Raw genomic sequence first — 13149 nt, 5'->3', positions numbered from 1 at the left:
AGTGTCTAATTCATGTCCACAAGATAAGAATCCACCATCGACAGTGTGTTGGAGGGGCCAGTGGCTAAAAGAACAGGCACCCCTTATGTCTACCGACCTCCTACTGATGGGAGAGAGAGGGAAAAAGAGTGGAAAAATTCAAATGAATTAGAAAACAAATGAGCCACAATCGAGAGTCCCCCCAGCTTTAGAAACATACTGTAGGTGGAGAGAGGAAGAGAACGACAGAAGCAGAGCCTTAGTTGCCCTTCATGCCTGTAAAATGTATATTGAACATGTGTGCACATATTTAATGTGGGTGTGCCCCGTTGCTGCCAGATTGGGTCCATAAGCTGTCTAAAATGATTCCACTTTCTCTTAAAAGTGAACTCACCTAATGCCAGTGCTTTACACTGCCTCTCCATTAAAGGATTTTTTGATGATTAAAATCATGCGTTATAACACAGTGGCTGCCACTGTTACCGGGCAGCATACTAATCAGCTTAATGAGATATTATACAATATTTTGTTGACCAAAGCAGAACCGTGGTTATTGTTTCTGAAGGTTTGACCCCTGCCAGCAGCCAGAGGAAGTGTGCAGATAGATGTTTATACCTCTCCATCTGGAGAGCAGATGGATCTGCATTAAAACCAGTGTTATTCTTTTTTGTTATTTATTCACTGATGTTATACATATGAATACTTTCACTGACAGTACAACATTCTCAGAACATTGTGATATATTTCGGTAGCATTACAGCAGCCCAGGACTACAGCATTAGTCTGTGTCATACAGTTGGTAGAACAAATACCACAAAGTAACTGCTACCTGCTTATTCCTCTCAGACTTGAGGGTGTGTTTATCTGTTATCTACTTTTTTCATCAACCAATGCATCTTTGGCTGCATAGGGAACCCTTTCAACGCGACCAACTGTTCTTTTCTCCGTCCTAGAAACTGTCAAAGAGTTATGTAGAGAGAAGAAGACAGACAGAGAGAGAATTGGGGGAATAGAAAGAAGCAGAGGGAGAGCAAAGTGATTCACATCAAATGTAGTGCAGCTCTTTAATGGAATTTTGCGCCAAGACAAGTGTCGTGGCAACAAGATAAGAGTGTTGTGTTTACTGGAATAACCCCTTGGTTTTAAGTGCTATTGTTAATATCATAATTGTAGTATTGCGGTGGCTTCCCGACAATGCCGTTGCTCCGTTTCATTAAGGCGTGTAATTGGTGGAATTCTGATAGGATGGGCACAAGTAGCTTAATTATACACTGCTCACTGTGTTTACAGAGTAATTATTCCATCCAAAATGGTGTTACATTTTGAAAAAGTTCTAAGGAGTCACAGCATTTCTCCAGGCCCTTGGTGCTGACAATTCATGCAGTTCTCTGTGCATCAAAGACGTACGTTTTATTTCCCAGTACTGGGTGACACAACACAGGTGTTCCAGTAACACACTAGGCTAGAGCATGATGTGGTTTGATAATATTTGTAATCTGGAAAGCAAACACCAAGAGAACATCAACACCCACTATGGCATAGTATCTTTAAAATGCAATTTTTGTTTTCTAAAACCTTGTTAGGATTTATAATTCAATAGAAAAATATTAAATTATTTCTAATACGTATCCTTATTTCTGTCTGCTTTTACAGGATGGAGGACTCTAGTTTGTGTCTTGGTGTGTCGTCAGCGGTGCCCGACACTGATGCCCATCTGAGCAGTGCAGTGTTAAATGGCCGCTACCCCATCAGTCAAAAGCTTCATCAGCTTACTGCCCAGCTAGGACACGCCTTTCCTGACCTACACCGCCCACAACAGATCCCTGAAGAGAAAGCAGCCACGCCTTTGGACGAGAAGACCCACCACGCAGCCCTGGCCAGTCAACCTATTAGCAGTCAGATGGCCCTGCTAGCCAATCAGCTCAACCGAGATATTGATGCAGGGGCACTAAGTGGGTTGAACGGGCGTGTTGACCTGCAGCAGTTTCTCAATGGCCAGAACTTGGGCATCATGTCCCAGATGAATGATATAGAAGATGACGCCCGCAAGAATAGGAAGTATCCCTGTCCATTGTGTGGCAAGCGTTTCCGCTTTAACAGCATCCTGTCACTGCACATGCGCACACACACAGGAGAGAAGCCCTTCAAGTGCCCCTACTGTGACCACCGAGCGGCTCAAAAAGGCAACTTGAAGATCCACCTCCGGACCCACAAGTTGGGGAATCTTGGTAAGGGCCGCGGCCGTGTCAGAGAGGAGAATAGGCTGCTGCATGAGCTGGAGGAGAGGGCCATCCTGAGAGACAAGCAGATGAGAGGGAGCAGCAGTCTCCAGACAGCTCAAACACCCCATCTGGGCATCAGCAGCAGCAGCTCTAACACTCATCAGCAACAACTAGGCTCAGCCTGTGGCCTCCTTCCCCCCTCTGGCCTTGCCACTCCAGAGACTATTTCCCAGCCTTCTTCATCACCCAAGCCGGCTGGCACCCAGGATGAACAGTCCCTGAACCCAGCCACAGGGTTCCGCTGCACCTTCTGCAAAGGGAAGTTCAAGAAGCGTGAGGAGCTTGACCGCCACATCCGCATACTCCACAAGCCCTACAAATGTACTCTGTGTGAGTTTGCTGCATCCCATGAAGAAGAGCTGATAAGTCATGTGGAGAAGGCCCACATCACAGCTGAGACCACACAGGGCCAAGGTGCTGGTGGTGCCGGTGGCACGCAGATGGCCACTGAATTCCGCTGTGACGTGTGTGGCCAGGTATTCAGCCAAGCTTGGTTCCTCAAGGGTCACATGCGCAAGCACAAGGACTCCTTTGAACACTGCTGCCAAATCTGTGGCCGTCGCTTCAAGGAACCCTGGTTTCTCAAGAATCATATGAAGGTGCATCTCAACAAGCTGGCTATCAAGAGCAAGCCGCCCCAGCCTAGTGAGCAGGACATGGCTGCCGTCAACAGCATGAGCAATCTGGCTCAGGAAGCTCATGCCAACCTTTATTCCCGCTACATCTCCTGTCTACAGGGAGGCTTCCTTTCACCAGACAAACAAGGCCTGAGTGAGCAGCACCAAATGTTGGCTAAAGCAGGGATAGCAATGAAGGAAAAGGAGATGCTAGGGAAGCTGCTGGGACCCATGGCAGGAGGCATGGGCCATGGGCTGGGCGAAAATGAGAAGCGCTCACTCCTGGGTTGTCTCAACCTCGTGCCACCACTCAAATCGAGCTGCATGGAGCGCCTCCAGGCAGCTGCAAAAGTGGCTGAGATGGACTCCCTCAATAGCTACCAAGCCTGGCAGATAATGGCTCGTGGCATGGCTATGGACAGGGCTTTCATGCCGAAAGAGCAGCAACAGCACCAGCACCAGCACCATATACCTCCAGGGCAGGAAGATGAGATGGGTGGTGCTGGAGCCTTGGCTTCCTTCTCAAAGGATAAACAAGACTACTCCTTGATTGCTTCCAATGATAGCTCCAAGCAGAAGCAGCTCTCTGAAGCTTTGCAGGGATCCAAGGCTGCTGGCGGAGCCATGATGTCCATGAAGGAGGATGGAAGAGGCTTTGACAGTCACCGTGACTTAATGTCTCACCACGGTAATGCTGAGGCTCCTGGAGCCCTGGCAGGCTTGGGAAGCCCTAACATCGACTACAGCCTCTCCAGCCTCTCCAGCCTGAAGGAGAAGCCTTCAGAGTGCCCTGACTGTGGCCGTGTCTTCAGAACCTACCATCAGATGGTTGTCCACTCCCGCATCCATGGGAAAGACAGGAGAGGCATTGAGGAAGCGTTCCAGCAACAGGGTTTGGACGAGCGCCGTGGATCAGCAAGTGACCCCGAGTCCCAGTCCATCAGCCGCTCCACCACTCCTGGTTCATCCAACGTGACAGAAGAGAGCGGAGCAGGAGGAGGACACTCCCAGACGGGAAGCGTCCAGGATGACAGCCCTCATCCCTCCTCACCATCTTCAGGTAAGAAAAAAAAATTGACAATGAATGACAACCACTTGTATTATTTAGTCAGTTTATGGATAAAGGGATCAAAATGTATCGTGTTGACTTCCTTATACTTGGGAATTACATTTCCTTCTTTAATTCAGTGCTTTTCTCTTACTGTACTACAATTTTTACCTATATAGTTTCCACTAAGAATTACTTTAAGTATATGTTTGTGTATATATCAGTCTTTAAAATCTATCTCTTTAAAAGGGAATGAAAAATAACCCAAATACCCACTGATGAACCAGGGCCACACATTCCTCACATAACTCAAATGTCTTTGTTCAAATACTCACACACCCTCACAGAGTGGTTTGCTTTTATAGGATACTTTACACACACAAACACCCACACAGATACAGAGTATAATAAATACATACACATACGGAAGTATGTACACATTGCACCGTGTATGTCATTTAAACTCAGGTAAGGACAGGTATAAGCTGTCTTATTTGCAAGTTCCTTTTCTGGACATGGTAACAGTTGTCCCCTGACACTGCTGTGTTTTTGCTAGCACTCACATTAAGCCAAACAGAAGACTCCAGAGAACACAGTCCAGGAAGAGACCTTCACCATTGCATTCACATTTGCAGGTTAGCACTCTAGATCCCTGTGGAACATGAGTAAAGACTGGGAGCGTAGGGACGAACTCGTTTTAACCACAGCGATTAATAAATGTCTTTAATAAACACGTTAGAGACAACCATACCCCTCCCTTCCCCCTACCCAGCAAACACAGGCCGGCCGGGGCTAGATAAGTGTATGTTTAGTGGGATTAAGGGAGGCTCGTTGCTAATGATTACACAAGTTTTTAAAGGTAACTTTCGCTTGCTCCTCAGGGCACTATGCTGGCGTTAAGAAGCGCGTGCCGTAATTAGGTCACGACTATGCGATAATCAGTCGGTTTAAGCTAAACAAGGCACTAATTAAAGATATACATATAAAGCAGGTCAAAAAAATTGTGAACTTCATTTGCAAAAGCGAGGATGTGCTTTTAAGTCTTTTGAGAAAATATATAAATAAATAGAAATATAAATCAGAGTGGCTTAGCTTAAGGCTGTAAGCAACTTAATTCCACCAGTGGAGACGAAATTGTTTATTTATTCACAGAGGCATGAAGTCCTTATCATGCCCGTGTAGTGTGATGGGTTTGAACATGGGACAGGCTATGTTTATTTTAATCTAAGAAATAATAACAGACAACCCCCCACCCCAATTAGGAATTAATGAAAATGAGAGTGAGATAAAAACCTATTTTCTTTATAGAGACTATTAAACATAACACTTTCTCAACAGGGTGGGGGTGTAGCCGATGTAATTATCTTCTGAATTTTAATGCTGGAAGTTTCTCTCTCCATCTCTCTCTTTCTCTCTCTCTCTCTCTCTCTCTCTGTCTGTCTCTGCATCTCTCTCTCTGTCTGTCTCTTTTGACTCAAGCACTTTGAATCTGATGGGTTCAGCTTGTGGCGTTTCAACAATTTCAGAAGTACTGTATTAACATCCAGTGTTTGGTATACAAAAAAAAGGACAAGAAAAGCAAATTAAAATAATAACTGACAAATAAAACCAATAGTATTTACCACCAAATGCTAACAAAGCAAAGAGAAATGCATTAGATTTAGTTGAGTGGTTAAATCTAACCCCTAGGCACAATCTGTGGAGAAGGAGGGTATGATTAAAGACACAAATGTAAATACAAAAATAAATTAAAATAGTGTATCGGCAACTTTTCACAAGAAAAAAAAAAGGCTGCTGGTTCTCACAAGGCCTTGATGTTGCCCTTCCTGCTGCCTTTGTCTAACTGTTTGTGTGTTTGTGTGGTTTGTGTTCAGGTAGTGTGTTTCACCCTTAGCCGAGTGCTCAGTCAGAGGCTGCACTGCTTGATACATTGGCACTATTCAAGCTCTTTGTCAATCTGCCACTGTCATATCTGAAAGGCTGTCCTCACATTGTTATTGTAGAGCTTTGTGAGTGTATGTGCCAAAATCGGATGTCAAACGGGAGACTAACTGCTGGAGAGCATGGCAAAGGTGGAAATAGATTTGTAGGGAAGAATAGACTAAAATGATTAGGCGTCTGAACAGACTGAGGTGCGGTTTTACTGAAAAAAAAGAAATAATAATGTGAGAAGTAAACAGATTTGACAATTAAATATGCTGGTTTTGCTACTTCCTGTTTTTTAATCAGAAGTAGCGAAACCTGTCTTTCTTCACGGCTTACACAATGTGATTCACATTTGGAGCTCAGGGACTCTCAAATTAGAAACTTTGATGTGTGAGAAAAAAATGTGTCTGAGTCTCATGTGGAGAAAGGTGTCATGCTTCTCCTCTGCATGCATGTTTATTGTGTGCGTGTCTGGGTGTGTGTGTGTGTGGTCTGTGTGTATGTAGGGTGGTATATGCTTTACAGTATGTGTGCATATCACTCTCCTCTATAGTGAACAGGATGTGGCCACTGTACCATTGTCTTTATCTTAATATCTCAGGTTTTAAAAAGACAGGGCTTGTAATTCTCTCCAAGTGTGCGTGCACTCTCAGGCGTATGTGTGAGCCTCTGCCCCGCCACCTACCCACAGCAATTTTGAGTTAAACTTGAATTATAGTAATCAAAAATAACATCTCAACTGTGAAAGAAGGTCAACTTTTGCGCTTTTGTCTTTGAGACGGCACTTGTTTAAAAGCAATGAGTGAAAAAAGGGAGAAGTGAGGGGAAAAGAAGAGCAGAAAAACAAAGCCCTCTGTCAGAGATGTCCTTTGAAGACCTTCCTTATTACAATATAGCTCAGCAGCTAACCTTGAGCATACAGTTCTTTATTTCTTTACAACAAAGAGGTAATTACATTTATGCCCATCACCATCTTTTTTTTTTTTGTTTGGTTATCCTTGGGCTGACTTCACTTCAGTATTATTGTTTCCTGTGATGATCAGGCCTCAAAGAAGCTGTGTTGAGAGAAAACACACTGTGCAGCAGTGTACTCGTCACATTATGAAGGTTCAGCAACAGGTGGACTTGAATGCAACTTATCACATCCAATAGGCTCTGGTGCCTTGGAAAGCATTGGCTTTTTTTTTGCCAGCACTTACATGCAAATAACCCACCATTGAAAATTCTCATTTTGCACGATAGCGTCTCCCCATTCTGCTGCCACAGTACAGGCAAAATGCAGCTGAATGTGTAAAAAATAGGCTTTGCTGCACGCATGTAAGGCCTAAAGCAGCACAAGTCCTCCTTATGTGTACCTCCCCAACCTTCCCAATACGCCTAAACCCCACTCCCACCTCTTGGCTCCTGGCTGTAAAAGACTCTATACACTCCCCCTGGCTCTCTCTTTCTCTTTCTTTCTCTCCAGAGAATCCCCCATGTCTACATTTTTTTAAGAGGAACAGCGTTTTAACATGGCAAGGATTAGCCTGCATATCCCTGGTCTTTACCGCGGCTCAAACAAGCAGGCAAAATGCTCGCTCCATACAAATTGAAATTGGATTTGCCAACTTGACGCCTTAGGTTATAAAGCGTGGATATTCATCTAATTGCAACGGTACAATGGGGGCGTAATTACACATGCGGACAAACTGTTACAGTGTAATTACTGTGTCATTAACAGGAATAAAGTAGAGTTGAACAAAATCTACTATGAATATACATGGTGACAAACCTGATATTGCTAGCTATTCTCAGATCATTTTAGTGAATGAGTCATCAATACTGGCAATATTAATGAGAAGTTACCATTTATGGAATTTTATTGCTATTCTTTTATTATCTATGACTAAAAAATACTGAAGATATCTGTAGATCAACCAAAGCCAGAATACTAAGACAATGAATATACCTACATCCTAAATGAACACATTCTTGGCCAAAAAGAGTGTACCATTCAGGCCAGTTTATTCATATTCTGGATCGTTTTGAGACAATAAAATGCAATTATTAATGAACCAGGGGAGTACATACACACTATACTTTCAACTGAGGCAGAACTTAAATATCATAAACATACTGAGACCCTGGCCGGATTAAACTGATAGGTTGTGCCTTTATCAAGTACAGTGCACAAAGCGGACTATACATGCCCCAGAGAGTGACCTGTACTTCTGGTGGAGAAATACAATAAGGCAGCAGATTTTTGAGTGTCAGTTAGCTGGATGTAATAGAGGTAACTTTGTTAAGGAAAATGTACTTTGTGTCAGCAAAATAACTACAATACTAAAGGTGGTAAAACAAGATTTTGACACAGAAGCCTTCCACAAGACAGAGCCACAACCTCATAATGCAGGGCTCGTTTTAGATATTGTACTTAAGTGAAGCAAATTACTACAATCAACTTGCATGCAGTTATTCTTGGGCTTACAGGGCCACTGAGATTGCATACACATAGCAATCTTGATTCAACTTCTTTTAGTCTGGTAAAATGTCCTGAAGCCAAGCCTGCTCTGAATGCAGTCAGTCTCAGCTGCTGCTGAAGATCTATAATATTTGACAGTCCAGTCAAAATTACTTTTGAGCCTTTTCACTTTGCGGATAGTCTCCCCTTATCCCTTTAGGTTGGAAGGAGGGCTTGGCAATTCACACAGTGTGATCAACTCATTAAACTTATCTGGGTTGTTTTCAGTGCATTAGCTACAAACTGAGAAAATAAAGAAAATCAAGAATAAAGGAACAGACTATATCCTTATCTAGATTGGATGATTCGCCTAGCTGATGTTCTAAGTTCATGGTCATAAATGAATTACAAGTGTGTACAATGAAAAACTCACTTTGTTTCTCTGTAGTTATTTACAGTGGCAGCTGCCCTGGCCCTGGGGGCCCCGGGTTCACTGCATGGTGATTACTTTCTTCAGTTGCATTTTGGGACATTAGCTGTATAAGCTGAAACGGTAAGGTCCTCAGGGTGGCTGCTGCCTTTTAGAGGGTACCTGTGACAAAATCTACTTTTACCTTTAATATTTCAATCAATTACATCCATCTACATGCATATTCCTCAATTAATACTGTTTATTCAGATCAACACAAACTAACTGACACAGAGCAAACCAAGAGCAGTGTAATAGTCCACCACTGCTTGGTTTGTGGAGCTTTGGGCGGAATGGATTAAGGGAATGAGGGTGGCATGGCTCAATAGGGGCCCAGACCTCATTCCCCCTCCCCCCCTGGGGCCCCCGAGTAGATTAATCCGGCCCTGGTTATGTCTGTGAATAAAAAGATAAAAAAAAAAACCACACACACACATTTGTTATAAAAAAGTAAATCAGGTGCTAGACTGAGTAGAACAACTGAATATGCACTGAAATCTTAGTGAAATAACAGATCAGCCAGGGAGGATAAAGCTAGTTGTCAAAGTCAGCTCACTATAAAAATAATAATCTCTAGAATAGCTAACATATACCTCCTTACTGTATGCTACATTGCTCCTACAGCACCTCACACTGCAGCCAACACTTTGAAATGAGGCCAGTGTGTGTGTGCCATAATATATGAGTGTGAAACTATGTGCATTAAAAAATAATGAATTATGTCTCTCATTTTTTCCGTTTCTTCCCTCTGCATAAATTACTTTTTCTTTGTAATTGACATCCGTTCCTCTACTACTTCCCCCCTCGCACTATTCTTCTTTTCTCTATAATCAGAGAACTCACTGGTTACAAAACCTGAGCTTTCTACCCCCCACTCATTTGAAGGAGTCTGGCCTGTCATATCTGTATTTTTTATGTGTCACCAAACTTAAATAGACAGTCATTGTGTTACAGGCACATTCATTCCCCGAGCTGTATTTTTGTACAGTAGGTCAGGACTCTGGTGTCTGGTAAATGATAAAAGTTCTATTCAAACGCACTAATTGTCAGTGTGCTGCGCTGATTGACATGTCTCGGATAAATGCAGACTTAGTATTTTTGTACACGCTTGCACAATATAAAAGGCCAATTTATTTCTCTGTTCTTCTTTCTCTTATTTCTTGCACAGTTCATTTGATTTCTCTCTTCCTTTCTTGCTCTCTCCCTCTCTCTCCAAGCCAGTCTCTCAGACTCAATTTGTAAATATTACCCATGGTGGGAATTAGCCCAGGCTTTTTAGATATTTTAAAATTCCAATTTTATTCCGACGAGTGTGTTTGATCGAGGGAAGGACTGCGAGCCCCCGGTTTGCTCCTCAGTATTCCTGGGTGGCTATCAGTGGCTAGCCTTGTCCTTATGAAACATTTATCAGCCTGTTTTATGTCTTAATGATCACGTTAGGATTCCCCGCTTGGTTATGAAGCCGGGACAGGAAAAAAAAAAAAAAAAATGGACTGTTGAGAGAGCGAAGGAAAGGCGATGAGAAAATGACACGGGCAATCCAGAAGGGAGAGACTGAGTGGAGTGAGAAAAAGGGAGAGATGACAGGGCATCACATTCCTCAGTAAACAGCATCGCATTATGCCATCCACTCTTTTCAACTCCAAATCTTTGCCAAAACATAGCTTACCTTTCTCCTGGAACAAGCCTCCTTGGCTCTCTCACACACACACACACACAAACACACACACACACACACACACACACACACACACACACACACACACACACCCTCCCTCTTCTTCTGTCTTCCCCATTCCTTTTTATGTTTTTATAATTAAAACATAATATTTATCTTTCCATAACAGAAGGCTGCCTTACTCTGTCAGGTAGACTGTTTGCATATTAATATTCTTAATACATCAACAAGCTATCTTCTCCAGTGTCACTGCTAAAACTGAGCAAGAATAGAGAAAGAGAAGGTGACTCACAAATACGGCACTCTTACTACAGTTTTGAAATGCCGGGGAAACTTAACTTGACTGAACATGCAGGAGAAGAGACTCAAAAGTAGCGGGGAAAGCCTTAAAAAAAGAGAAAGCGGCAGAGGAAGAAAGACATAAATCAACATCACAGTCACAAGTTGTGCTGGTATTGGAAGTGTGTTTACCCAGTCTCAACCTCAGGATGCACATATGAATGCACAAATCCAAACTAAATAAGTGTCTGTTCCTCTTTCAGTCAAAACTACTAGGAGAAAAACTCCACACTTCACACTAAAATGTTTCTATTCTTTTGATTGTTTATGTGTGTGCTTAACGGAGGGAAGGAGGGATGGAGGGATGGAGGGGAGGGCAAAGCTGAATGAGGGTGAACGCCAAGTTCCTTTTCTCTGTCTGGTGACAGCTGTCTGACTCCATCAATGTGGGATTCCTGTGAAATGAGGCAGGGCTCTCGGTCAGAGAATGCAAATGGACGGCACTGGGTGGTGGGCGGCCGAGCCGAGCCGGGTCGGGCAGCAGAGGATGGGGCTGTGGAGCGGGGTGGTTGGTGGGGCGGCGGGGGGGGCAGGGGGGTGTTGTTTGAACAAGTTAACTTGGGCATGATTGGGGTTCCTCCTGTGTGTGAAAGAGCAAGAGAATACATTGACCTTTGTCTCATTAAAAATGGAGGGCCAGGCATGTGATACCATGACTGAGGAATCTCTTGCTTGCTCTTTTTTCTCCCCCTCATCCTCCCCATTTTTTTCCCCTTCTCCCTCTTTCTCTTTTCCTCTCTCTCTTTCCCCCCTCGCTCTGTCATTCTTCAATTTTTGCCGCCCTTCCTCCCCCCTCCCATCTCAATCTCCTCCTCTTAACCCCATTGACAGGTCACATAAAAAACCTTTTGTATCAACATCAGGGTGCTGACATGAGAGCAGAAAGCGACACGAAAAATGTGCTTCTTTCTTAGTTGTAGCTATCTGCTCATCACAAAAGAGACAGCGAGGGAGAGAGGGAGAGAGGGGGTGAGAGGGAGAGAGGGAGAAGGGAAAGGGGAGAAAGAGAGGGAGAAGCAAAAAGGGTGGAAAAGTGAGGGAGGGATTAAATCCAGGGATTAAGATCTCTGAGCTTTCGTTTTTTTTCACTCTCTCCCCCTGCCACATTCCAATTGTTCTTAAAATATTTGGCAATGTCAATTAGTAAGTGAGCAGAGCTAGCTGATGAACACAATTTTCCAGGCGACTGAGCACCCTATTGTTGTGGAGCGAACAGCAGATTTCTGAGGTCATTATCATTCCCTGTTAGCCGTGCCCAGCTGCTCTCCTCTTGGCTCCAGCCAAACTCTCCTCTCTCCTTTTTCCTCCTGCTCTTATACATCATCTCTCCTCTCCTCTCCTCTCCCCTCCTTTCCTCTCCTCTCCTCTCCTCTCCTCTCCCCCCGCTTCCTGCACCATGCTCACCAGTTCAGAGCTGGTTGATAGCAGGCAGCAACAGGGGGCCTTCAACAAGAGGAGGGATGGGAGGAGCTGGCTGGGGGAAAGAAGGGAGGAGTAGAGTGAGATGGATATAGCGCAAGAGTGGGGGAATACAGTAAAGGAAAATGAGTAGGGGGCGAGGGGGGGAAAAAAAACCCCAGAGAAGGGCATGGGGGCAAGCGGCGCGAAGGAGTGGGCAGGCTTGGATCAGGCGGCGACTGAACGCAAGAGGGAGCATGAAAAGAGTGAAAGAGGAAGGGAGGATAGAGAGATAAAGAGAAGATTATCAGATATTGTAGTTTAGACATGTAGTTTGAGAGATGATGCTTTAGAGATGGTGCCTTTGAAAGTGGAGAGCACAGACCGGAGAAAGGGAGGGGGAACCTTTCAGGAAAAAGCATTTATTTTAAAGGAGAGGCTTACTGATACCACTGACACTTTGCATAACGGTTATCAAACCTATTTGAGGTTTACAGTTACATGCTACATTGCATTTTACCCTTTTGTGCAGTACTTAGCGCAAGTGAATTAAAACACTTTGGCAGGAGTGCAGAGAAAAGTTGGTATAAACAATGTTATTGTACTTAGAAATGTTCTTTCTTTCAAAGAAAGACTAATGTCTACAGTGACCTCTATTAAAAACATCATACACTCTGTATTTAAGGCTATTTTCATTAAAGAAAAATGTTCTGCTAAAACATATTGCTGTACCTTATGAGATTTAAGATTAAAAACAAAACCCGCCTGCTGTTATACTTTTGTTGGAAAAAGCACAAAGCATCCAGGTATCTGCATCTAAACACCCAGAGCACTCTTTCTTTTTTCTGTATAAGAAATAATGAAAGATCCCTTTTAGTCAAAGTACAAAAAGGAGAAAAAAAAACACGATTGGAGGAAATCAAAAATCCTTGACTTTTTTGTACTTGCCAGTTGTACGGCTTACTGTAATGTG

General features: G+C 43.6%; 1 protein-coding gene across 10 annotated transcripts in view; it reads left to right on the top strand.

Annotated features, from left to right (window-relative positions):
* Positions 1–13149, top strand: part of znf536 (zinc finger protein 536) — a 229003-nt gene that overhangs the window by 111400 nt on the left and 104454 nt on the right. For all 10 annotated transcript variants that reach the window (XM_051379884.1, XM_051379881.1, XM_051379878.1 and 7 more), the window contains one exon: positions 1633–3938. In XM_051379884.1, coding sequence (XP_051235844.1) covers positions 1634–3938 — 2305 coding nt within the window. In that variant the 5' untranslated portion in view covers position 1633. The remainder of the gene's footprint in view (positions 1–1632; positions 3939–13149) is intronic.

The sequence above is a fragment of the Dicentrarchus labrax genome, unplaced genomic scaffold, assembly GCF_905237075.1.
Source record: "Dicentrarchus labrax unplaced genomic scaffold, dlabrax2021, whole genome shotgun sequence".
Classification (NCBI taxonomy): domain Eukaryota; kingdom Metazoa; phylum Chordata; class Actinopteri; family Moronidae; genus Dicentrarchus; species Dicentrarchus labrax.
This window is presented reverse-complemented; position numbering and strand designations above follow the sequence as displayed.